This window comes from Nannospalax galili, unplaced genomic scaffold (assembly GCF_000622305.1).
Source record: "Nannospalax galili isolate Female #2095 unplaced genomic scaffold, S.galili_v1.0 scaffold300, whole genome shotgun sequence".
NCBI classification, from domain to species: domain Eukaryota; kingdom Metazoa; phylum Chordata; class Mammalia; order Rodentia; family Spalacidae; genus Nannospalax; species Nannospalax galili.
This window is the reverse complement of record NW_008347322.1, coordinates 3,483,510-3,509,884: the sequence shown is the minus strand read 5'-3', so window position 1 is coordinate 3,509,884 and position 26,375 is coordinate 3,483,510. Positions and strand designations below refer to the sequence as shown.

Genomic DNA, 26,375 nt, shown 5'->3' with positions numbered 1-26,375 from the left:
CCAACCTGGGTTCTCTGTAAAAGCAGCCAGTGCTCTTAACTGCTGAGCCAGCGCTCCAGCTTTTATTCTTTTTTGGTCTTTTTTGAGACAGGGTCTCCCCGTAGCCCCAGTTGGCTTGGAATTCACTATGTAGAACAGGCTGGTCTTGAACTCACAGAGACCTTGCCTGCCTCTGCCTCCTGAGTGTTGAAATTAAAGGTATTTACCAACTTGCTGGTAAAATTTTGTTTTTTTAAAAATTTTATGTGTATGAGTGCATTGCCTGCCTGTATAAGTACACCTGTGTCATGCAGTGCCTGCAGATGGCAAAAGGTATCAGATCCCACAGAACTGGAGTTGCAGACAGTAGTTAGCTGTAGTGTGGGTGCTGGGAATTGAACCTGGGTCCTCTGCAAGACCAGTCAATGCTCTTAACTGCTGAGCCATCTCTCCAGCCCTGAAAGCTGCTTTTTCTTAAAAAAAAGTATTTTATTTATTTTTACTTTATGTGTATGAGTGTATTGCTTGCATGTATGTGAGTGTACCCGTGGTGTGCAATGCCGTGGAAGTCAGAAGAGGGCTTCTGATTCCCTTGTACAGTTCGTAGCCGCCATGTGGGTGCTGGGAATCAAACCTGGGTCCTCTGTGAGAGCAGTAAGTGCTCTTAACCACTGAGCCATCTCTCCAGCCCCGAAAGTTGCTTTTTAAAATCACTTAGATATGTGTTTTCCTGACTATAGTCATACTCCTGGGACATGTAACACAACACTGCTTTTCTGTAGTTGATATGAAGTTATTTTGTAATACTGTGATTGGACCCAGGGCCACTTGCATACTAGGCCCTTGTATACTTGTATTCTACCAGTTACATTCTCAGTATGAATCAAGTGTTTTAAACTTTTTAAAAATTAATTAAGTAATTAAAAAAATTTTTATGTATATGAGTGTATTGCCTGCATGTACGTGAGTGCACCTGTGTCGTGCAATGCTGCGGAGGTCAAAAGAGGGCTTCAGATTCCCCTGGAGCTGGAGTTAAGGACAGTTCGTAGCCTCCATGTGGGTGCTGGGAATCGAACCCAGATCCTCTGCAAGAGCAGTCAGTGCTCTTAACTGCTGAGCCAACTCTCCAGCCCCATGTGTTTTAAACCTTTTAGACAGGGTCTCTCTGTAGCCCCAGTGGTCCTGGAATTCACTACGTAGATCAGGCTGGCCTCGAACTCACAAAGATCCGCCTGCCTCTGCCTCCCTAGTGCTGGGAATTAGAGGCATGCACCACCATGCCTGGCTGAATCAGGTGTTTTAAACTGTCGAAGCTCTCTAGCCAATATAACCACCATGAGAAGAAAGCAGCAACTACAAGATAAGACTCCAGTCCAGTCCCCACCTGGACATTGATGGCCTTGTCAAAGTCTTCATGCTTTTTTATCAGAGCTTCCACACTGTCCAGTGAGTCTCCCTTGTCCTCTGTGTTCAGGAAGGCCTCCCGGGCAGCCATCCAATTCTCAGCTTGCTCACAGTCTCGATGGAAAAGCTACAGAGTGGACAGGTAGGTAAGACGGTCGGCCTCTGGTAAGGAAACCCCTGGTGAGATCCTGCGTACACGTACCTGCAATTCCAGGCAGTGGTCCAGCATCATCCTGCGCTGAACCCAGGCTTTCTCCAGGTCTGTGCGCTCCTGATCAAGGATATCAAGTTTCTCCTTGATCTCTGGGCTGGCATAGTGCCCGTGAGCCAACAGCTGCTGCCCAAACTGCTCAAATGCTTGGAAAGTGCCAGCCCTGGCATCAATTTCTGTCCGATGTTCCTGCCAAGAGGAGAGAAGGGATTAGGTAACTGGCAGAAGAGGACCATGCTAGTGTAAACCACTGGTTCCCAACAGAGGGTGGGGGTAAAGACCTTGAGCAGACAGGACCCACCTGGTGTCGCTCCAGTAAAGCTTCAGCTCCAGTGACATCCTTGGCTAGCTCATCTGAGGACACCAATCCTCGTATTCCATTGATCCAAGACATGAGGTCCCTAGAAGTCAGAACGAAAGAGGAACACCCATTACACTATCTGGTCTTCTGCCCAGGAAAACAGCTGCACCACTTTTGCCTCAGGTTACTTTGGGTTAATGTAGTCATGTATTGCATGGGGATGGGTCTTATAGCCTCCAGTGTTACCAAAAAGAAAAATAAAAGGGTGTAGGGGAGCAATGGCTCAAGTTAATGAAGGGACTTACTACCAAGCCTGATGACCTGAGTTTGATCCCCAGAACTGACATGGTAGGAGATCTGACTATCACAAGTTGTGCCCTGACAACCACATATGTCATGCTAAATAAATGTAATAATCAACTCCCTTTTCTGGCCTGCTCAGGTACCTGCACTCACATGCATATACCACATTCACACACATTATTGTTGTTGTGTTTTTGAGGCAGGTTCTCCCTGCAGCTCCAGCAGGTATGGAACTCACTATATAGAGACCAGGCTGGGCTCAAACACACAGAGATCGCTTGCCTCTGCTTCCCAGCACTTGAGAAGCAGAGGCAGGCGATCTCAGTGAGTTCAAGGCCTGGTCTACAAAGTGAGTTCCCGGCCAGCTGGGCCACAGGGAGATCCTGTCTCAAAAAAAAAAAAAAAAAAAAAAAAAAAAAATCTTTAAAAATTAATGAAAAACAAGCCAGAATTGTTTAGAGGAAAAATGAACAGATGGGGGGTGGAGAGACGACTCAGTGGTTACAAGCACTTCCTGCTCTTCCGGAGTACCGGGGCCTGGAAAGTGGGAGAACATCGTCTGCCGTTCAAGTAGGAAAAACACCTGATACTGTACACTCTGCTCAAAGTTCAGGTTTGTGTGCAAGAATTTTATTAGAGAGCACAAAACGCACAAGAGAAACCTGCCATCATGGCTGACGCTGGCCTGCTGCACACCATTCTGTAGAATGTTGTATTAGACTAGATTCTGGGACACTCTGGCAGATACCTGGCCTATATAAAAAACATCACTGGGGGCTGGAGAGATGGCTCAGTGGTTAAGAGCACTGGCTGAGCTTGCAGAAGACCTGGGTTTAATTCTCAGCACCCACATGGTGGCTAACAACCATCCATAACTCCAGTTCCAGGGGAATGAGACACCCTCTTCTGATCTCTGTGGACACTGCACAACACAAGTGCACTTATATGCAGGCAATACACTCAACTACCTTAAATAGAGTTTAAAAAATTAATATATAAAGAATGTCAGTACTACTGTTCCAGGTCAAGCAGAACCTGGATGCCTAGGTTTCAAACACACTGGAGACAACTAGGAGAAATGAAATGTGAGCTTAGGTGAGGGTCTGGTAGGTCTGAGGAGGGTACAGAGACCTACAACCTATTTGCAAGTGCTCAAAAACAAGAATGTCACAAAGTTAACCAGTGATGGCAGGACCACACCAACACTGGATCTATATATTACTCTTTCAACTTCTGTGTCCTTGACACTCTTCTAAATCAAAAAAGTTGTTGGAAAAGATCAAATGTATGTACTAAATGAAATATTAATCTACGGAAGAAAATATGTTTGGCAAGGTAATGTGGACCTTAGTGTGTGCTCCTGCCATATGGAGAGGAAGTAAGCATCTTGGACTTTTTGGCACTCAGTACTTTAAATATTTTACATCGAACAGATTACTTTTGTAGTAAAAATGCCCATTACAAAGAAGGTCCTATGCAGTAGAACACTTACCGGAAATCACTGAGGAAGCGCTGCAGGTCATGCGAGTCACCCAACTTGGCCTTGCGCTGGTCTGCCCGCTTCCCTAGGCTGGTCCAGGCCTGGTTTAGCTCAGTGCACTTTTCCTTCAGGTCTTCTGCAGACTCAGGGTGGGACTGGATTAGACGCTGGGCTGTCTCCCCAAGGGAGTTCACCTGTGGGCAAGACAGTGGTGACAGTCCAGGGAGAAAGCTCTGCTTGGCAGGACCTAGGCCTTCACCCTACCACAGCCATCTCACCTTGTCACCCAGAGCTGCAAGGTCCCTCTCAAAGCCCTCATGCTTGCGCTGTAGGGCCTGGACACTGGCTAGATCATGGCCATAATTGTCTGTGTTCAGAGCCTGGTTCTTCTCTTCAATCCATTCTTTGGTTTCATCAGCATCTCTATAGGTGAGACACAGGCAGGTTAAGAGCCAAGCACCACTGTCTTTGTCCCATGGCACTGAAAAGAAAATTCCTTTGGCTGGCATTTGCCTGTCTTTCATAGCTACACATTCACTCTCAGCAGCATTAACTGAGCAGCCACTGTGTCAGACGTGGCTCTAGTGATAAGAGCCCAAACATCAGTAAGACTCAGCTGCTATCCTGAGACCCCCTTGGCAGGCCAAGGCCGTAGATGTGGCCAGCACTCCCATTTCTCCCTGCCCCAGTCAGCACTAGGCCTTCTCACCTGTGGAACCTCTGTACTTCATGTGCACTGCCCAAGAGCTGGCTACGTTCCTCAGCCAGCTGCTGCAGGGACCGCCAGCGCTCATTCAGTTCCTGCAGGAGAATGCAGTGTCGGCCCTCTACCAACCATTCTGGCATGCCCACAACCAGGCCACAGGAAAATGGCTCAACTGGGAGTGCTACAGCATCTGTAACTTCCCATTTCTAAACTTCCTCACTAAATACACCAGCAGTATATAAAACAGCAAGCTTCTAGAAGTTAAAACCAGCAACATCCAATAGTCTGACTATCCCAAAATGCCTGACCTAGGAATCACCTTTCCAGCAATTGGAGAGATTTGATTGGCATGTGGCACCTCCATTATGAGCAACTGCCAAGTGGAAATATCTGAGTCCCCTCTCAGCACTACCACCAATGCATTCTTGGGCCAGAGATCTGGGAAAGCGGTGTAGGCTATGACAAGGTGACAGGAAAGGGAAGTGCTGCTTATCTAAGAGGTGCCTTAAGGTTCCTACTCTGCTGGAAATTCCAGGGAAGGTTTTTAGTGCTACTCAGACAAAAAAGCTAACCAAGCTACTTTAAAACACTAAGCATTTATTGAAAAAAAAATACACACGTATACATAAAATAAAAATAATAAATAAGGCCGGGTGTGGTGGCACATGCTTGTAGTCCCAGCACTTGGGAGGCAGAGGCAGGTGGATCTCTGTGAGTTCAAGGACAGCCTGGTCTACATAGTGAGCTCCAGGCCAGCTGGAGCTACAGGAATACCTTGCTTCAAAAAGATCCAAAAGAAAAAAAAAAAAAACCCTGAAAACAAACAAACAAAAAAACACTAGGGATTTGCCCAGGATGCTCAAGAATGTTTGTAGGAGACCTAGGGGAGAGGGACAGGTCACAGCATGCCCCACCGATATGGAGACCTAGGGGAGAGGGACAGGTCACAGCATGCCCCACCGATATGGAGACCTAGGGGAGTGGGACAGGTCACAGCATGCCCCACCGATATGGAGACCTAGGGGAGTGGGACAGGTCACAGCATGCCCCACTGATATGGACAAGTTCTCCATTATAGTCAGAGGAAGAATTTAGTGTGGAAAAGCAAGGGAATCAAGGAACTCGTTCACCACTTCTTACCTTGATGGAATTGAAGGTAGCCACGGTGTGGACCATCAGACGAGCAGACTGAGAGGAGAGATGAAAATTAGTGAAGAGATGGTGCACTGAGGGCCAGATCTGAGCTGCGAGCATCAGAGTAGTAACCAATGATCAACCCACAATACCCTAAATAGACATTGGCAACATATGGAGCAGAGGCATTAATAAAAATTTCACTGACTAGAGGTGTGAGCAAACACCAAATTTACAAGAAGAATCTGCTTCAGGGTGATGTTCAGCAGAACTGAGAGTGGAAACCAGGACAACAGTTGCCCAAGAGGAGAAGCAGCTCACACTAAGGAACTTCCTGAAAACAGCGTGACACATACCGGCTGACTTGATGGTTACCAGTGAGGTCCACTAATAACCAGTTACGGTTAGGCTGGTTACTGAGCAGCTGTTTTAAATATCCTGCAGGAAGCAACAGCACTGCTGAAGGAAAACTGAAGCCAGTGAATTAGGCTTCTTTTCAATAATGCAGACACCTCTAATAATCTGAAGAGCCTGAGGCGCTCCCAGCTCATCTAATTTGTATAAAAAACCAAACCCCCTGGGGCTGGAGAGGTGGCTCAGCAGTTAAGAGCACTGGCTGTTCTTGCAGAAGACCCGGGTTTGAATCCCAGCACCCACATGGCAGCTAACAACTGTCTGTAACTCCAGTCCCAGGGGATCCGACACCCTCTTCTGTTCTCCGTGGGCATTGCATGACACGGGTGTACTTATGTACATGCATGCATACACCCACTAAAAAAAAAAAAAAAAAAAACCCAAACCCCCTAGAACAGCCCCCCCAAACCAAAAACCAAACCAACCAAACAAACAAAAACCACCTCTCCTCTTAGTTCACAATTCTTCATGGATGTCAAAAGACGGCAGAGCCCAACTCAGATGCAGGGGACTGAAGCCCGTTAGGAGTTCCCATGCACCCCAGATGACATGGGGGAGGTGTACAGGGTCCAGAAAGCAGGGCTATTGGTCTCCAACCCTTTTCAGAAATAAGTGCTTATGTTCACAAAGTCCTCTACAATCTGGGCCAGCAAGATGGCTCAGCAGGTAAAGGCACTTGCTCCAAGCCTGACAACTAAAGTTCAATCCTCAGGATCTACATGGTGGAGAGAGAGAAGCAATTCTGCAACTTGTTCTCTGATCACCACAGGTACGCTGTATCATGCTCGCCCACACACATACACACCAAAATAAGTAAATGTAATTTAGAATCTCTGTTTTTGTTTTGATTTTGAGACAGGGCTTCCTGGAGTACCACCTGATCTGGAACTCTTTATGTAGACCAGGCTGGCCCTTTGACTCGCAGAGATTGGCCTACCTCTGCCTCTGAGTACTGGGAGTGCCTCACCACACCTGGCTACAAAATCTTTCTGAAAGAATACACATGTTGCTAGAAAAGCTCTGTAGATCATTCATACAGGCAGTTGTCCAAGATATCAATCGTTAAACTTTGCTATGAGAAAAATGGAAAGTTGAATCAAAGGAAAGACACCCCTATCTGAACCAATTTAATGACAGGGCTATGAGGGCAGCCAGACATGTTCCTGTAAAGCCTTTGAACCTAGTACTGTGCCAGGGAGCCCTTACCTTCCACGGGGAGGCTGTTTTGGAATCTGCTTCATCCTATTCAAAGGAGGAGGAGTTTAGGCAGCATGTCACAGAGCACAGAACCACCCAACACTAACCTTCCCAAGCAGTGACTGTGTGCCCAGAGGAAATCCAGATGAATGACCAGATTATCATTATCCCAATGCAACTCAAAGCTGACTCTAGCAACAAACCCAAGTGGGATGAAAGGAATTAAGCAAACTTGTAGAAAATTCCTTTTAATACCGTAGAACAGATGGAAGGCATGAAGAAATTCAATGTAATGGCCAACTTTTCTTTAGGTCATACTTAACAGGATTCTTTGTTTTTATTTTATGTGTATGAGTATTTTGCCTGCATGTATGTAAGTATACATATGTGCAAGGCCCATGGAGGCAAGAAGTTGGTAGATCCCTTAGAACTGAACCTGGGTCTGCAAAGGTAGACAGAGCTTTCATCTCTCTAGTCCCATCATAGAATTCTGTGAAATGGGTAATATAAGGGACTGGAGAGATGGCTCAATGGTTAAGAGCACTGGCTGCTCTTGTAAAGCAGCCAAGTTCAATTCCCAGCACCCACATGGTGGCTAACAACTACAAGTCCAGTTCCAGGGAGACTCTAACACCCTCTTCTGACCTCCTCAGACACTGCACAACACAGGGGCACTTACATGCAGACAATACACTCATACACAAAATACTTTTGAAAAGGGGTAATAAACATAAACAACAGTATACAAAACGTTTTAGAATGCTGAAGAAACCAAGTATTTTGGGCCAGACAGGGTGGTATGCTCCTGAAATCCCTGGACTTAGACGACTGAGACAGGAGGGTTGTGAATTTGTGGCCAGTCTGAGCTACAGTCAGTTCCATGCCCATCTGGGCTATACAGTGATACTACATCTAAAAACAAAACAAAAAACCCTTCCTTTTTGGTCTTTTGGAGAATGACAAGAAGTAGTGGATTTCTTTTCCACAGATTTTTACACACTGCAAAGTCTCTGAGGTTCAGTCTATTCTCTCTATTCTTCCCAAGACAGAGTGCTACATGGAGCCCCAGTCACTTACCTTGGGCATCATGCCATACACCTCCTACAAGGAGAAAGAAAGCAGGGTTAGCAGGAGAGCAAACACACACCTAGCATATGTGATATAGCAGATACTGGCAGACAGGAGATACAGAAGCCCTACAAGACAAACTGGAAAGTGAGTCCACTGGTCAGCAGAACTACAAGCCAAATGTTTATGTGCAAAGCATTCATTCATTTATTCAAGGAACTTATGAAATTGCAGCAAAGAACAATACATTCAACTTTCACAGCACATCATGGGCTCAGGGAGAACACAGGATGGGATCCCCACTCCTCCCTCTAGATGAAATGTGAGTGATACTGGCCCCAGGAAGTCAGTTTAAGTCACACAGAGGATTGGACTCCTTTTACTAAATGTGGCCTCTGGGGCTAAGAAAAATACAGGAAGGAACCAAGCTGCGGGGCCTTGCCTGAAGGTTGGGCCGCCTACCTGCTGCTGCACAGCCTGCACCTCCTCTGCCATCAGACCTTCAGACTCCAGGTCTTCGGCCACTTTGTTAATGTCTTTCAGCCGGGACTCATTGGCCTTCAGATCCTTTAAAGCAAGAGCCACAAGTAAACCCACAACGGCAAGTCAAGCACATGTACTCCAAATCAATGTTATAAACCTTTAGTTAACATAGTGTTTCAAGGTTTATCCTTATAACATGTAGTGGTATTCCCACTTCTGTTTGCTGCTGGTAAGATTCCATTGTATGGACAGTGCACACACTATGTAGCCACTGCTAGCTTTAAGAGCCGTCTCTCCTCTCTCCGAGCATGTGTGCACATGAGCACATTGTGAAATTCACAGGTGATGTGAAAAATGAGACCCTGTCTCAAAAAAAAAAATTTTTTTTAATCCCCAAAACTAGGGCTAGGGATGTGGTTCAGTGGGCAGAGTGCTTGGCTAAGCCTGCACAAAGCCCTGCCTAACCTCCAGCACCACGTAAAACTGGACAAGAGATGCACACCTGTAATTCAGACACTTCGGAGGTATTGGCAGGAGGATCAAAAGTTCAAGGTCATTTCGGCTATATAGTGAGCTTTGAGAGGCTGAACAGGATTTCAACCTACCCTCATCCCCCAAATAAAACATCAAAAAAAGAGCATTTTAAGTTGGTCAGTGGTTAAGAACAGTGGTTAAGAACACTGGCTGTTCTTGCAGAAGACCCAGGTTCAAATCCCAGCACCCACATGTCAGCAACTGTCCGTAACTCCAGTTCCAGGGGATCCAACAGCTTCTTCTGTCTTCTGCAGGCATTGCACGACATGGGTGCACTTACCTACACGTAGGCAATGCACATATACACATAAAATAAAAATGAAATATTTTTTAAAAATTAGCCCAAGAAGCTTCTATTAATGCCACTTAAAAATAGGTACCCATGCCCAGCACGGTACACACCAAAGCTACAGACCGTGAGTTTTTGCTCGTTCAGATTGTATCATGTATGTTATCTTCATTTTAGGTTCTTGTGGTCAAAAACCAAAAGAACCAACTCTAAGTTTGGTTCAAAAAATTTTTTTTGGTCTTTTTGCTAATTTTATTTATTTATTTTTGGTCTTTTTGAGACAGGGTCTCTCTGTAGCTCCAACTGTCCTGAGCTCACTATGTAGACCAGGCTGGCCTCAAACTCAGAGATCCACCTGCCTCTGCCTCCCAAGTGCTGGGACTAAAGGCATGTGCCACCACACCCGGCAAAAGTATTTATTATTTTTATTTTAAATGTATGAATGTACTGCCTGCATGTATATAAGTGCACCTATGTCATGCAATGCCTGTGGAAATCAGAAGAGGGCATCAGATCCCCTGGAACTGGAGTTATGGGGCAGCTGTTAGTCGTCATGTGGGTGCTAGAAACTGAATCTGGGTCCTCTGCAAGGGCAGCCAGTGCTCATAACCACTGAGCCATCTCTCCAGCCCCTTTTTTTGGTCTTTCTGAGACAGGGTCTCACTGTAAGCACAGCGGGCCTGGAACTTGCTATGTAGACCAGGTGGGCCTTGAACTGAGAGATCTGTAAACCTCGTTCCTCTGCAAGGAGTAGCCAGTGCTCTTAACTGTTAAACTCTCTCTCCAGCCCCAAGAACCAACTCTTTATAAATTTTTTTTTTTTTATTTATGTTGTGTGTGTAATGCAAGTGCATAAGTCACAATGTGCATCTGGAATGTTGGTTCTCTCCTACCATGTGGATCCCGGCTGAGAATCAACATGGTACTCAACTTCACAGCTACGGTGTAGACTTCCCTTACCTTCTGGAAGTCATCAAACTTCTTCTGCAGCACCTCAACCTGCTCCAAGTCTGCGCCGACCTCTTCACTCGTCAGGGCGGCTTCCTTCTCATTAATCCACTGCTGTAGTTCGTTTGCTTCACGGAACAACATAAACTTCTTACAACTCTTCTCCAACATGCCTTTTCGCTTCTCACCCAGTTCCAGCAGAGACTGGTATCTGACAGAAGTCAAGAGGGTGACAGAGGGGCGAGGAAGGCAGTTAGCTACCTACGATGCTAACACAAGGGCAACTACTAGGCATCACTGAAGTGTGATCCAAGGCATGAGTTTGCAATGACGATGCCCTAGCAACAAAGAATCAGAACATACGAAGATGAGGATTCTAAGTACTCAAACTACAGTCTCACGGATAAGAGCGCACTGTACTGTTTACAATTGGGTAGCTACCACAGCCTAGACACCCTCATCCTCAGGACAATTTTGCACTTATCAGGAGCATGGAAGCCTGAAGTCAAGCACTTAGCACAGAAATCCAGGATCATGCGACTATAGGGGAGATGAGGTGAAATCACAGCATGTGTAAAAAGGGATTTTTGTCTTGTAATTCTCGCAGCCCCTAAGCAAAGGGAAGGTGTAATGAGTTTTAAAATAGTCCAATTCAGGATGTTAGATCTCTGGACCAGGAGAACATTTCCACAGTGATGTTTTATTTTTGAGAGTCATGGCAACTTCAGAAGGAAAACTGGGTCAAAGGTAGAACATGTGTATCATTACACTGCGAGGTCTAAGAACCACCAAAGACTTCTAACCTGAGAACTGAAACACAAAAAAACTCAACTTCTGTGATCTTTAGAGACACGAAAACAACAAATCTGGGTAAGAAAATAAACTCCAAAAAGTTTAAAGAAAAATCTAAAAGCCACCATTAAATCTAAGCTTCCAAAACAAAAAAGCAACAAGTTACCAAGAACCAGTCCTCTAAGCAGCACTTCATTTCCTTCCTACCAAGGAACAGAAATGGCCACAGGTTTGGGGAGGACACACATCAGTTTACTACAAAACTAGAATGAACCAGCACCACTCCAAACACAAAATGGCAGGCAGAAGCAACCAAGGAATGCAGCTTAGCTCCACTGACAACCTTCCCACTGCCAAAGAAGCTGCTGCACAGATGAGCCGAGTCCCTCCCACCACCTTCCTTTTCTGGATGGACAAGTGCCTTGGGGACAAGCGGCAGAGGGAGAATGGACAGGTGAGCAGTGGACACGGGGTGCTCAGCGAGGCTCTCAGCCTACTCACAGTTCTTCCACCTGTTTCATACGCAGAGATACACTGCCGGCCTCCTTAGTTATGCGTGTCCTGCACAGAGGGGGTACAGCAAAAGCATGTACAAATTAGTGGGATTAATCCACAGGAATGAAAAGCAGCAGCTCCGACTGGTGCCATGGGGGCAGATGCTTTGAAGTGGGGAAAATTAAGGAGTCTTTCAAAAGCTCTTAGAAGCAGCCCAGGCCATGAATGAAATCACAGTGGAGAAACAGCAGAAAAATTAAATGAGAGGGTTAGTTTACCTTCATCTTTCTGACAAGTCTGCCACATTCAAGGTAGACTTTCCTGTACTGCAACACTGTTAGCTGCACATGGCAAGGCCAGGGGACAAAATGGACTTGAAGGAACAGTACTGACTTAAAAGTCAATTTAGCAATGTATTTCATCAACTTGGTTGCTCTCCTACTTATGACCCAGGCCTCTGGTAAGAACACAAACCCAAGTGTTTCCTTGTCTACCCAGTAAGAATATTCAAGTGCACAAACGACACCAGCCTTGTCAAGGATCACTGGGTCAGGAAAGCTCTCTTATTCTAAGACCTAGTAGGCTTAGAAATAGATTTTCTAGTTATTTCCCAAAGCTGTTGATTTCATTAGTGAAGTATGATATGAACTAAAGGAGGGTCACAGGGCACAGAGGGGCTCAGCTATAGAATGAGGACAGAGCCAATTCAAAAAATAAATTCAATTCTCAGAACATAAATCCATGGAAGAGCGAAAAGCTCTCTAGGCAGCTGTCCAAAGAGAAGCAGAGCCAAGAGGTAAGATATCTGAAAATCCAACCTCAAAGGAATCTCGAACCACAAGACAACGTCTAACACGGTAACAAGTAGTAACATGTGGTTTAGAAAAAAGAAACTCAAGAACAGGGAGAAAAACAAAATGAGTGAGATTAAGGTATCAGTGATCTAGGCTCTGACAGGGAGGCTAGATGGGGGCGGAGGAAAAGAAAGAGCAGAGGACTCCAGAGGACCCAAGACACTGCATCTGGCCTGAGGGTCGGACTCTGCCCTGAGCACTGTCTGCCCCTTGCTGCTTGTGTGCCCTTACTGGTTGTCAATTTGCCCCTGCCGCAGTGCGATGCTGCCCTGCTCTTCCAGGAGGTTCTCCCTTGAGGCTGACTGGGCGGGGTCCAGCTTCTTCACATATGCTGCTGGCACAAAACCCTGCCGATCATTCACTTCCACCTTCCACCAGTCCTAAGGGAGAGAAGGGCACTGAGAGCATATTCTTTTCCCAAGAGAACCCATATTGGCTTTTTTTTTTTTTAAAAAATGTGGTTTGAGTCTATGTTTGTCAACACATGTGTATAGGTGCCCGCAGAAGCCAGAAACAGGTGTCAGAGTCCCCTGGATCTTGAGTTACAGGCAGTAGTGAGCCTCCCACCATGAGTACTAGGAACTGAACTCCAGTCTTATGGAAGAGCAGCATGTACTCATAACTGCTAAGTCATCTCTCCACCTGACATGCTGTCTGTTTGCACACAAGTGTAGCAGACATACACAAAGCAGTGGTAATCATTTTAAGAGGCCTATGACAGCTTTGAAGTCACTTTGTACTGCCATCATGGAGTACCATAGTTGAAATAGCTATGCCAGGTAACTATGGAGGCCAGCCCTCGCTTGTTGATTCAGTAAAAAATTATGCTGTCCAAGCTGGGCGTGGTGGTGCATGCCTTTAATCCCAGCACTCGGGAGGCAGAGGCAGGCAGATCTTTTGAGAGTTTAAGGCCAGCCTGGTCTACATAGTGAGTTCCAGGACAGCTGGGGCTACAGGGGGATACCCTGTCTCAAATAAGACCAAAAAAAAAAAATGCTGTCCTACACTGCAGCCGAGGCAGAGGCAGGCAGATCTTTTGAGAGTTTAAGGCCAGCCTGGTCTACATAGTGAGTTCCAGGACAGCTGGGGCTACAGGGGGATACCCTGTCTCAAATAAGACCAAAAAAAAAAAAATGCTGTCCTACACTGCAGCCACTAGCTACAGGGGCCTATTTAGCTTTCTGCACACTGGAACTGAACTCATTAAGAACCTCAGTTATACAACTATAGTTTAAGTTTCTGTCATGTGTATCTAGATGTTACCATAGGAGCAGCACAGACATAGAACATTCATAACCTCGCAGAGTTTTACAGGGTAGCACTGCTCTCGTATAAACTAGGTAGACTGAGGGTTGGCTTCAGTTTAAAGTAGCCGTCACCGAGAGGTAAGAAACACAAGTTTCCTAAATCATTCATGATGGGGGTAAAAAAACAGTTCTGTAGCAATGGTCCAGAATGATTCTTTAGACCTAACTAAGATGGGAGGCAGGACCCTTTAGGGACCAGTCAGGTATTATGCAAAGGAACATGTAACCACCTCCTTTCAAGGCCAGCGTCACAGGAGCATGTGCAAAAAGAAAGGCTGATGAGTCTACAGGGTACATCACAGCTGCCGTAAACAACCTCCAAGCTTGAGCTACAGCTGTACAGTCTAAGTGAGTTACTAACGGGCGAAGGCTGGGGAGCTTAGCTCAGTGGTATAGTGCTGGCCTAACCTGCAGGACGCCCTGGGTTCCATGCCCATCACCACAACTACCACTCCAACAACAGTACAAGTTGTGGAGCAACAGACCACAGCACAAAGGGAGAACCCACCCAGAGATGGTCAATTGTGAGGACCCCTAGTGAGACTCAAGGCACTATTTGCACAAGCCAGATTTAAGAAGCCAGATTTAGTACCTCCCAGGACTTATGTGGCACTGGGTAAATACCAATTAGCTGGAGTTTGATGGAGAAACCCTCCTGGTTCTTCACAGTCTACCACCCAAAGATATCCAACAAAGGAAACTGTATGCTGCTGATGGACCAGCGCTGGCCACTGCACCTTACCTTGTTGGTGCTGTTGAGCAAGGTAAGGATATCCCCTTTCTTCATGGTGACCTCACGAGGACTCTTCTCCTGATAATCATAGAGAGCCAGGACCAGCTCCTTCCCAGTCTCATCATCCATGGGGGCCACTTGTTGCTAACAATCCAAAAGAAAAGGTAAAATAATTAAATGACACACAACATGTCATCTAAACATACAATAGGTCAACTGCAACAAGTGTACCAACTTCATCAAATACACACTTAGGAGAGTTCTTTCCTGAAGCTACCAGTACAATCTTATCCAAGCTGTCAGGTATATTAAAGAACAAAACCAAACAAAAATCCTCACTTTTAAAGCCAGGACCTGTGACTGAAGCCTATAATCCCAGCACTTAGGAGGCTGAGGCAGGAGGACTACTGCGTGTTTGAGGCCAGTCTGGCCTGCATAGTGAGGGCTACATGGCCTGGCCTGCATAGTGAGGGCTACATGGTCTAGCCTGCAGAGAGAGAACCTATGATTAAAACATTTAAAAAAAAAAACAGGACAAAAACAAGACTCCTCATTTAAATGTGACTCACTGTATGTTACCCAGAGCTTTAACATGTGCTGCAGTGCCTGGTCTGTCCAATCTCCCTGTCCCCATCCTGTGCTCTCAGTAGCCTAAAACAGTGGTGCCACTTACCCGGCATGACTGAGCCTGCTCCCGTAAAGCTTGGATGCTGCTGCCATACGCGCTGAGATCTGACATCAAAGCTTCATGCTTCTTGAGCAGAGCCTGAAACCACAGTTACACATGGAGACTTGTCCTTCCTGAGTCCCCTGTTGTCTCAAGAGGATATGATTGCTGCTTGCCCTGCACCCTGTCCTGCTTAAAATTACATTTATTTACTGACTGGGGGGAGGGGTGTACCATAGCAGAGGTCAGAGGGCAACTTGTGGAAGTGAGTTCTCTGCTTCTACCATGTGGGTCCAAGGATGGAACTCAGGTTGCCAGGCTTGGCAGCAAGGCGCCTTAACACTGTGCCATCTCCCAGTCCATCTCTCCCCTCTTTAAAGAAGGGATAACTGAGTTATAGTCTTTTCTTTCCCCTATCCTTCTTTACCTAGTCATACATATCTGAAATACATAGATTCACAAACAATATCATCTCCCGTACATATCCTAAGAAGTAGAATGCCAACAGTATGTCAAAGCTAGCTACATACACTACCCTTCCTCCTCCATACCTGCTACTCAACGTCACTCCCCACTAACACCACCTGCAAAGTTTTCACTTCTCCCATCTCTGGGAAAAAAATGTAGGTTCTCTCTCTCTCTCTTTCTCTCTGTTGAATAGCTTTAGTTGTCAACTTGACACAGCCTCTATTGAACTGGCCTATGGCCATGTCTGAGGGGCTTCTTCTAAATTGATGAGTGATGTGGGAGGGCCTGCCTGGGTGGGTGGGGCTGTGCTGCATAAGAAAACGGGCTGAGCAGGGGCCAGGGGAGCAAGCCAGCAAGCAGCTTTCCTCCATGGCCTGTGCTCCAGCTCCTGCCTCCAGGTTCCTGCCCTGAGTTCCTACCTTGGGTCCCTGATGGAACTGAAATCTGGGAGATATAAGCCCAATACACCCTTTCCTCCCCAAGCTGGTACAGGTCAGAGTGTTTTGTCACAGCAATTGAAGACAAACTAGAACAATATGTAAAAATACTTATCAAAGAAGAGGATAAGAAATTGAGAAGGAGCGGGGCATGGTGGCACACGCCTTTAGTCCTAGCACTTGGGAGGCAGAGGCAGGCAGATCTCTGAGTTCAAGGCCAGCCTGGTCTACACAGTGAGTTTCAGCTGGGACTACAGGGAGACCCTGTCTCAAAAAGACAAAAAAAAAAAAAGAAGAAATTGAGAAGGAATTGGGGGGGGGGCGGACATGAGAGGAGTTGGTGGGGGACTGAGAAAGATGGAAATATTGGCAAAGACAATACTTACATATGAAATTTTAATAAATTATTTTTTAAACCAAAAAAAATAAGGTTTATGCTAATGTTCAACTTACTTGGAATGTATTTTTGATTTATTTATTTTTTTTTGATACCAGGATTGGAATCTAGAACTTGTACATGTGAGGTAAGTATTCTATCACCAAGCTCTCTACTTCTGCAACTAAAATACATTTTATTACTTTTATTTTATGAGTATACGGCCTGCATACATGTAAGTGTACCCATGCTATACAACGCCCACAGAGGCCAGAGAAAGGTGTCAGATCCCCTGGACCTGGAGTTATAGACAACTGTTAGCTCCCATGTGGGTGCTGGAAACCAAACCTGGGTCCTCTGAAAGAGCAGCCAGTGCTCTTAATTGCTGAGCATCTCTCCAGCCCCTCATTCTGCATTGTGAGAAGACTATCAAGAAAAGAGGTGGGAAGCCAGGTGGTGCACGCCTTTAATCCCACCACTCAGGAGGCAGAGGCAGAAGGCTCTCTATGAGATCAAGGTCAGCCTGGTCTACTTAGCAAGTTCCAGGTCAGCTGGAGCTACAGGGAAACCCTGTTTCAAAACAAACAACAACAAAAAAATATATGTGGACTACACCTAGATCTTTATGACTAAACTATGAGTTACAGTTTAAAAAAAAAAAAAAAAGGCTAGCAAAAACAGGGCACATAAGTGTTGGCTTGTATGTGCATTTATGTTTGCACATGTGCACCACTGGCCTATACATATATGTCTACAAGCACATGGCGGAGAATCAGTGAGAAAAGAATGGCAAAGGCTAACAGTTGAAGGTACACGAAGTCTTCTTTTCCCTTTGGTTATGACCGAACTTACATAATACAAAGTGAAAGATTCGCGAACACCTTAAAAGCCAGTTGCTGTGATGCCATGCCTTCCCTACACCCCCTTTCTCCAACCCTGCTTCTTTCCCACTTTAAATCCTGCTCTATCTTCCTAGCAGGCTGATGCTCAGAGCTTCCATTACCTCGGCAGAGTCCTCGTCCTTCCCATAGTCAGTACTGCCCACAATAGGCTCCTTTTCCCGCATCCAGGACTCAGCCTCGTTGGCATCGGCAAAGTACTGCTGAGCCTGGAGCGAGTCCTCCAGGTCCTGCCTCCGCTGAGATGCTTTGGCTTTCAATGCCTCCCACTTCTGGTTGAGCTCATTCAGCTTGGCCTTCACATCCTCTGCAGCAAAATGGCCTGGAGGGGACAATGGTGAAAAGTACAGTGACATATTAGCAAAATTCACAAGGGTGAGGCACAGTCCAAGTCACATGGTTAGGACAGGATGGGGATGCCACTCAGCCCTGGCCTAGTTGGCTGTGCCCAGGTCTATGCACTCAAGGAACAGGGGTGAACATAAAGAGCAACTAAGCCCTGGTCACTGACCACACTCACCTTCCTCGACCATGGCATTTCCCTTCTGTGTCACTGCTTTGATGCGGGGCTCATGTCCAGCAATTTCTGCTTGTAAAGCTTGATGTTTCTTGAGCAGATTCTGTACCCCGATCAAATCTTTGCCTGAAAGCAGAGCCCACTCCCTTACCATTTGGCCACAGAGGAAAGTCAGCACTGAACTGCCACTCAGCACTGCCACCAGGGTTCCAGTATATTAACTGAACCTTGATTTCACTCCCTCTGACACACACATCCCCTGTATGTACTACAGGATGTTGCGGTGCCAGGATTCCTGCCTGGTGGAGGCAGACTGACCTCTGTTAGTAGATGCAGCAATAGGCTCCTTTTCTCGAATCCATGTTTCCTCATCCTCCACATCACGGAAGAGCTGCTGCAAACGGAGAGAATCTGCCAGCTTCTGCTTCCGGGCAATCATGGGCTCCTTGAGAGCTTCATAGCGAGCCACAAGGGCTTCTTGCTTCTTCTTGATGTTTTCGGCATCAAAATGGCCAGCATCTTGGAACTGGCGAGCCTGAATGGTGATGCCATCAATTCGATCCTGGGAACCAGAGGACAAGGTTTGAAAGCTGCAGTCAGTTCTGAGAGACTCTGTTCTGCATGTTTCCAGGCTATTACTGGGGCTGAGGACTCACCAGACTCTAAGAAAAAATAACATGGTACTTGTCCCATCCTGAGAGTTTATATTCTGCCATGTCCTTCCCTCACTTTGGGCTCCCAGACACCTCTGAGGGAGTAACTTTGTGCAGAAGCATGCAGAGTTCAGTCCGACAGCCACACACGTCAATGCCCCGCCCCATGCTAGTCTCATTTTGTAATGACTTGCCCAACTGCAGGCGCCAATTCGCACTTACCTGATGAGCTGCCACATCAGCCTCAAGCAGGGCATGCTTCTTCTGGAGGTTCTGGACACTGGTGAGGTCTTTGCCACAGTCGTCTGAAGCCAAGTGACCTTCTACTTCATACAGCCACAATTCAATGTCCTCAACATTCCGATTAAATTGCTGCTGCTGGTTGGCTTCACGAAGTTTTATGCCTGTTCAAGGAGGCAAGTTTAATTCTCTACTGGATAATGTGAAACTTCTTCTCACACTGTTCCTGAGCCACGGTACTCTGGTGAAGGCTTATGGGTCAGAATTGTAGTTACATCACTTTTATTGTAAAAGTGAAGGGAAACCAAGCGCAATTTCTGCTCTACCTTTTAGAGGCTGAATTACAGGCTGTTTAGAGAGCATTCTAACCTCCATGAGAGAATGCTGCTGGCTCACAGCGGATCTACGATTTTAACTGAGGTGGTGCAATCCATTCCCTTCAGGTTTTCCACCAGCCATCACATTCAACCACGCAAATTACCAAAGCATTGAGAACTGAAGCAAAGTGACCCCTAGATAGTAAATGATCCTGAATACCGGAGCTGTCTTCCCACCTCCCTGAACATTCCTATTACCATCCACTTTCTCCTACCTTTCAGTTCTGTGGCCTCTAGGAGTTTCTTCCACAAACTGATGACCTCATTCATACGAGCTGCTACTTCATCCTTGGCGTAGTGGTTGACATCAATCAGCTGTTGTCCAGCTTTCTCCAGGGCATCAATACGGCTCTGGTTTGCTGAGAGTTCAGCCTCAAAAGCCTGATGCTTCTGGACTTTTCCCTGCAGGTTGGATGGGTCCTGCCAATCAAAGAGAGAGGGTGGTTCTACCTTGAATTTGAATAAGCAAACCACCTTCTGTGGTGGTTTGAATGAGGATGTCCCCCACGGGCTCCAAGTATCTGAGTACTTAGTGCCCAGTTTGTGGCACTGTTTGGGGGTGGTCATGGAATTTTAGGGACATGTGGCAAGCTGGAGGAAGCACATCATTGGGGTGTGCTTTGAGAGTTCAAAGCCACATCCCACTTCCAGGTTCTCTCCCTGCTTCCTGTGCCTGCATGAAGGTATGCATATTCAATTTTCTACTCAGGCTGCCTCCTGCCATGCATAAGCCCAATAAACTCTTCCTTCTGTAAGTTGCAGTCATGGTATTTATCACAGCAACAGAACGTAAATACACCTACATACTTAAAACACAGAGAGAACGCTGGGTGTGGTGGCACACACCTTTATTCCTAGCACCCAGGAGGTAGCCATCTGTGAATTCTGGGGTTAAATAATAAGACCCTGTCTCAAAAAATAAAGTCACCTTATGTTAACTAATGTGGTTTGTGGAATCCCCTATTTCCTTCTTTAGCTACAACCAGTTTGTGTAAAGGGTAAGGTTTTAGTTTACTCCCCAAGTGCCACATGTCAATGCTAACGGGACGTTACTTTGTAAGCTTCATCAGTGGCAGTCTTCATCTTCTCATTGACCCAACTCTTAAGCTCATCAGAATCACGGAAAAACTGCTGCAGGTGGAAGGAATCAGCCAGCTGGGCCCGGCGGTGCATAGCTCGCTCATGAAGAGCATTGCGGCGGCTCAGGAGCTGAAAGACAGGGATCCTGTGATTATCCAGTTCATACTCCCCAAAAGGAAAACCTGTGTACAGCAAGAAAGGAGTAGGAAACGCCTGGGAACTCACAGCATCTCGGCGGGTGGCCACATCTTCCATCGCATAGTGGTTGTTCTGGATTAGCTTGGTTGCAAACTCATCAAGTGCCTAGGAAGGGAGGTGAGAGCTGTCATGTGAGCATTGTTCCCTAGTGTGGGCTTTGGAGAAAGGACTGCTGAACAGGTCACAAAACACCCCAGGTCTCACATGGTCAGTGTGTGTACCCTATGGTTGCAACAGCAGCATTTCTTCAGTAGGAATATCCAACCTGTGGCTCACAGGGCACACGTACCCTAGACAGCTATGAATGAGGCCCAATACAAAACTCTAAACATACTTAAAGCATTATGAGATGGAATTGTGACTTTTGTGGGGGTAACTCTATGCGGCTCTCAAAGATGAACAACGCTATGGACATAAAGTCGTGTTACAACTGGACATGTCTAGAAAACTTGGCTTGATGTTACAGAGAATAAGACTGTTCATTCCACTCAAGCCTAGAGACATAAACTGCTGCATGGATCCTGTACAACTGCCAGACACACACAACCAACTTCTGATTTTCTCTGAGGATGGACTCTCAATGGGAAGTGTCTTGGGACACTTTTATCCAGCAAGTGAGTTTGTGCTGCAATGCTGTGTTATATGGCATGTTGTCATCATGTGCCCCTGGGAGTGCCCTGCACACAGCTCCTTCATTCAGCATGCTTGAGAATCTCCTAAAAAGGGAGTGGCTCCTGTTCACTCTGGATCATACAACAAGGATCTTACTGTGATTTTTTCCTCCTGGGCACTAAGGGATTTCTCAAAGTCCTCATGCTTCTTAAGAAGGGCTTCCACACTGTCCAAGGAGTCACCCAAGTCTTCATTCAGCAGGAATGCCTGGGGAAAGAAAACAAGTGTGTAGAGTCACAGAGTGCATTATCATCTTCTATGACCCAAAAGCGAAAGGGTACTTTGGCAAAATCCAAGAAGGAGATGTTCTATGGCAATTAAGGCCCTAGTCATTCCAGATTCTCTTAAAATCAACCAATGACACTAAGAAATCCTTACTGCATATTCTACCAAACATTTTTCTAGTAATATTTTTTGGGGGGGGGTTGTTGAGACAAGGTCTCACTATGCAGTCTAGACTGATCTTAACTTCCTAGGTGGCCTGAGCTGGCCCCAAACTTGTGATCCTCCTACCTCAGTTTCCTAAGTACTGAGAATACACACACATACCACCACACTTGGCTTTCAAATAGCTTTTGCAACTTCTCTTAGATTTAGATTACACACAATACTAAATTAAAAAAAATATATCATTTTATTTATTATTTTTATGTGTATGAGTGTATTGCCTGCTTGGATGTGAGTGCACCCATGTCAGAAGAGAGCTTCAGAGTCCCCTGAGACTGGAGTCAAGGATGGTTTAGAGTCGCCATGTAAGTGCTGGGAATCGAACCCAGGTCCTCTGCAAGAGCAATCAGTACTCCTAACCACTGAGCCATCTCTTCAGCCCCTAAATTCTAATTTTTAGTAAAAATTTTTATATCCCACAAATCTGAAAAGCTAGCATCTTTTCTAAAAAGGCCTTGCTGTCTCAGCAATGACAATTCCCCCTTCTTCATTTGATTCAAAATTGAAATGGCACCGACTTCCTGAAACAAAAGAAACAAACCACTCAAGAAGTGGACAAGTACAGCCTTCATCCCTCCACGGGTGGTGGGGCTCTTGCTGTTACCTCCTGTTTGCTCATCCAGTTGTCCACCTGCTCAGTGTCGCGGTAGAAGAGCTGCAGGTCCATACACTGCTCGTACTGCTGCCTCCTCAGCTCCCACAGCTCTAGCAGGGCAGTTCTCTCCTCTGAGAGGATGGTCAGCTTAGGGAAAAGGAAGCAAGGTCAGCCTCCTGCTTTCTGGGCACACATCAGGCTGTCTTTGGGAGTCTAGTCCTCATGCTATCCTCTAGGCATTTTTTTCTGATTTGCAATACTAAGGCCTTAAATGTGCTTGGTATGTATAAGCTTCATCATAAGAAATATAAATACGACAGAGCTGGCATGTGTGTGCTAAATGTAAGAGAGCTGACTTGGTCTCAACTAAACTAGAATTTGCCATATTAGCACAATGTTTTAGGTAAAAATGCAATTAGACTGGTACGTAAAGAAAAAGCGCACTGGAAGGAAAGCCATCTAAGTGGAGCAGACACTGAGAAACATCAACTGTGTGCTCCAAAACCTGTTAAAGAAATTCATGAATGCCCGACACTCATAATTTTTTTTTTCCCTATTTCCTCCAACAACTAAAATAGGATCAGCTCCTTGCAAAGTCCTTTTTAAGTAAGAAATGTGTCACACACATCCCAGAAAAAAGACATGGTCTCTCAGTCCAACTGGCCCACTTTATACATATCTTTTTGAATTCTGAAGGGGAAAGCTGGCCCTTTGAGGCAGAATCTTGGGCTAAGTGTTCTCATATTTGATGGACCCATGACTGGACAGACACAGTGACAGTGTGCTCTCTGGTCCTGCTTCCTCTTTAGAAGCCCCTTTTGACTCCCTTACCTTCTCTCTCACTTCATCCGAGGCATAGTGACCAGCTGCCAGCAGTGCCTGGCCAGACTCATCTGCAGACTTAAAGCTATCTTCATGAGCATCAATCTCACCCTGTAGAACAAAGGGACATTTTATTTCCACCATCTTTCAGGAAAAAGAAAACTGTTAAATTTTTAAATTTTATTTTTATGTGTGGTAAGTGTTTTTCCAGCATTTATGTAAGTGTGCAATATGTGTGTTGTACCCTAGAGTCCAGAAAAGGGGTCAGGATCCTCTGGAACTGGAGTTATAGATGGTTAGCCACCATGTGGGTGCTGGGAACTGAACCTGCTAGTGCTCTTAACTGCTGACTCATCTCTCCAGACCCAGCTGTTAAATTTTAAATAATCAGAGCAAGTGAGATTGTCACAGCAAAGATGAGGAACACAATGGAGGATGTGGCAGGTTTTCCAACCATCAGCTTGAGTCAAATGTGAAAACACTATGTGCTCACTGAGAAGCACTTTCTACTGGCTCTGAAAGCCACACGTCATTTGTCAAGTTACACACATTCTCAGAGATCTGAGCCGTCTCCTATACACTGTCCATTTGTTTCTTGCCCACATGGACTTGCTTACTGTGATTTCTTAGCACCTGGTAAACTGAATACCCCACTCACCTACCATTTTCTTCAAAACTGAGTGGGCTCTGTCTTTTCACATTAGCTTTGGACTTGGCTTACTTGTTTCATTGCAAATGCACAACCTCTGTTGGCCTCTGACAGGCATGGCATTGGGTGTATCTATGCTGCTTTACAAAGATCATTCGTTACGCCACACACTAGATGAGTTATCGTACTTGGTTAATCCTTCCATACTGTCAAGAAAGTTTTATGCTTTAAAAACAAATTCTGGTTAGCAGGCCAAGGAACAATTCTCTGTTGTGTTTTCAGCTCACTCAGCCCTCCCTCCGCCACTCTCCTCTGTCCCCTTCTCCCCTTGCCAGTCTCCTTCCCTTTTATGTCCTATGCACTGCATGGCCCACTCTTCTCCATCCCTGCCTGGACACCTCTTCCTCTTCTTTTGTAACCTACACATACACTTAAATCTAGATTATGCATTGAGAGAAAACATACAGCGTTATTGCTCCCGAGTCTGGCTTAATGCACTTAACATCAACAAAGTTTTATACCTTTCTCTTGCCAGTCTCCTTCCCTTTTATGTCCTATGCACTGCATGGCCCACTCTTCTCCATCCCTGCCTGGACACCTCTTCCTCTTCTTTTGTAACCTACACATACACTTAAATCTAGATTATGCATTGAGAGAAAACATACAGCGTTATTGCTCCCGAGTCTGGCTTAATGCACTTAACATCAACAAAGTTTTATACCTTTCTCCTCAGATAACTTGCATAAACTTTTTTTTTTTTTTTTTTGGTCTTCTTGAGGCAGGGTCTCCCTGTAGCCCCAGCTGGCCTGGAACTTGCTATGTAGACCAGGCTGGCCTTGAACTCCCAGAGATGCACCTGCCTCTGCCTCCTGAGTGCTGGGATTAAAGGCATGCACTACCATCTTACTTTTTGAGACAGAGTCTCTCACTGTACATGAAGCTTATATATTCTGGTGGAATGAGTGGCCAGTGAGCACCAGGGATGCTTCCATTTCCATCTCCCCAGTGCTGGGATTACAAGCGTGCTTATGTAAGTTCTGGGGATCAAACTCAGGTCCTGTTGCCTACAAGGCAAGCATTTTACCAACTGAGCCAGCTCCTCAGCCCCTAAATACCTGACAGAATAAACTGAATGAATGATAAGAGCTGAAAACGTCTCCACCTCTCTGAAAAGTCAGTGGATTCTACAAAAGTAAATAGCATTTGAGAAAAGACTGTCTCCCCACATCTGCTGTTCAACTGAAACGTTTCCATTAGTGAAGAGAATCACCCACCGTGTGAAACTTAAGCATTCTTTCCTAACATTGAAACATTGTATTTACATGATTGCCGCAATTAAGAGTATTTGTGGTGAGTTTAACAGCTCCACTGGGGCTGGAGAGATGGCTCAGCAGTTAAGAGTACAGCACCCACATGGTAGCTACGAACCTTCCTTAACTCCAGTTCCAGGGGTATCTGAAGCCCTGTATAGCCCCAGCTGGCCTGGAACTCACTATGTAGACCAGGCTGGCCTCAAACTTACAGAGATCCACCTGCCTCTGCCTCTTGAGTGCTGGGATTAATGGTGTGAGCCACCACATCTGGCTTTTTTTTTTTTTTGAGACAGGGTCTCCCTGTAGCCCAGCCGATCTGGAACTCAGTGTGTAGACCAGGATGGCCTCTAACTCAGAGAGATCCACCTGCCTCTGCCTCCCAATTGCTAAGACTAAAGGAGTGTACCATAATGCCCAGCTCTATTTAATTTTAATAATTTACTTATTTATTTTTTGGTCTTTTTTGAGACAGGGTCTCCCTGTAGCCCCAGCTAGCCTGGAATTTGGTATGTAGACCAGGCTGCCTGCCTCTGCTCCCAGTGCTGGGACTAAAGGTGTGTACTACCACACCCGGCTTTCTTTCTTTCTTTTCTTTTCTTTTCTTTTCTTTCTTTCTTTCTTTCTTTCCTTTCCCTCCCTTCCTTCCTTTTTCATTTATTTTTGGTCTTTTTGAAACAGGATCTCCTTGTAGCCCCAGCTGGCCTGGAACTCACTATGTAGACCAGGCTGGCCTTGAACTCAAGAGATCCACCTGCTTCTGCCTCTAGGATTAAAGACATGCACCACCAATCCTGGCTTTTATTTATTTAATTTGTATATTTATTTAATTTTTAAAGGCAAGGGGCTCATTTGCCCAGGCCGGCCTTGAATTCCTGATTCTCTTATCTCCCCCTCCCAAGTGCTGGATTTAGGGGTATGCTGTCAAGCCTGGCTCTAGACAGACATTTTAGGACAGCACAGATGTGCAAATAGCAGTACCCCATGCCAGAGCTCACTCCTCTGCCTTCAGCAATGACAGACACTAGAAATAGGCAGGGCAGATTAAAAAAAAAAAAAAAAAAAAAAAAAAAAAAAAAAAAAGCAAGGATGGGCGTGGTGGCGCACACCTTTGATCCCAGCACTCAGGAGGCAGAGGCAGGAGGATCTCTGTGAGTTCAAGTCCAGCCTGGTCAGCTGTAGCCCCAGTCCAGGACAGCTGGGGCTAAAGGGAGACCCTGTCTCAAAAAGACCAAAAAAAAAAAGCAAAAGTAACAGCAAACTGTACAATGGGAGGCATCTGTATGCATCAGTCCAACAGCTCTGACCACAGGCCTCCCAGACAGTGACGTACTGA

General features: G+C 45.8%; 1 protein-coding gene across 5 annotated transcripts in view; it reads right to left on the bottom strand.

Annotated features, from left to right (window-relative positions):
* The window catches only part of Sptan1 (spectrin alpha, non-erythrocytic 1), a 68,346-nt gene that overhangs the window by 18,936 nt on the left and 23,035 nt on the right, over window positions 1-26,375 (bottom strand). For 3 of the 5 annotated variants that reach the window (XM_008843992.3, XM_017800827.2, XM_029568704.1), the window contains 25 exons: window positions 23,090-23,191; window positions 22,268-22,405; window positions 21,313-21,423; window positions 20,572-20,649; window positions 20,320-20,475; window positions 19,482-19,686; window positions 18,872-19,053; window positions 18,315-18,558; window positions 18,000-18,122; window positions 17,584-17,801; window positions 15,306-15,398; window positions 14,642-14,776; window positions 12,824-12,972; window positions 11,745-11,804; window positions 10,464-10,662; window positions 8,660-8,764; window positions 8,207-8,230; window positions 7,139-7,174; window positions 5,525-5,572; window positions 4,388-4,479; window positions 3,957-4,101; window positions 3,691-3,872; window positions 1,896-1,995; window positions 1,586-1,783; window positions 1,364-1,510 (listed from right to left, as the gene is read on the bottom strand). In XM_008843992.3, the coding sequence (XP_008842214.1) occupies window positions 1,364-1,510; window positions 1,586-1,783; window positions 1,896-1,995; window positions 3,691-3,872; window positions 3,957-4,101; window positions 4,388-4,479; window positions 5,525-5,572; window positions 7,139-7,174; window positions 8,207-8,230; window positions 8,660-8,764; window positions 10,464-10,662; window positions 11,745-11,804; window positions 12,824-12,972; window positions 14,642-14,776; window positions 15,306-15,398; window positions 17,584-17,801; window positions 18,000-18,122; window positions 18,315-18,558; window positions 18,872-19,053; window positions 19,482-19,686; window positions 20,320-20,475; window positions 20,572-20,649; window positions 21,313-21,423; window positions 22,268-22,405; window positions 23,090-23,191 (3,270 nt within the window). The remainder of the gene's footprint in view (window positions 1-1,363; window positions 1,511-1,585; window positions 1,784-1,895; window positions 1,996-3,690; window positions 3,873-3,956; window positions 4,102-4,387; window positions 4,480-5,524; window positions 5,573-7,138; window positions 7,175-8,206; window positions 8,231-8,659; window positions 8,765-10,463; window positions 10,663-11,744; window positions 11,805-12,823; window positions 12,973-14,641; window positions 14,777-15,305; window positions 15,399-17,583; window positions 17,802-17,999; window positions 18,123-18,314; window positions 18,559-18,871; window positions 19,054-19,481; window positions 19,687-20,319; window positions 20,476-20,571; window positions 20,650-21,312; window positions 21,424-22,267; window positions 22,406-23,089; window positions 23,192-26,375) is intronic. The other 2 variants (XM_008843994.2, XM_017800830.2) reach the window with 1 other exon arrangement.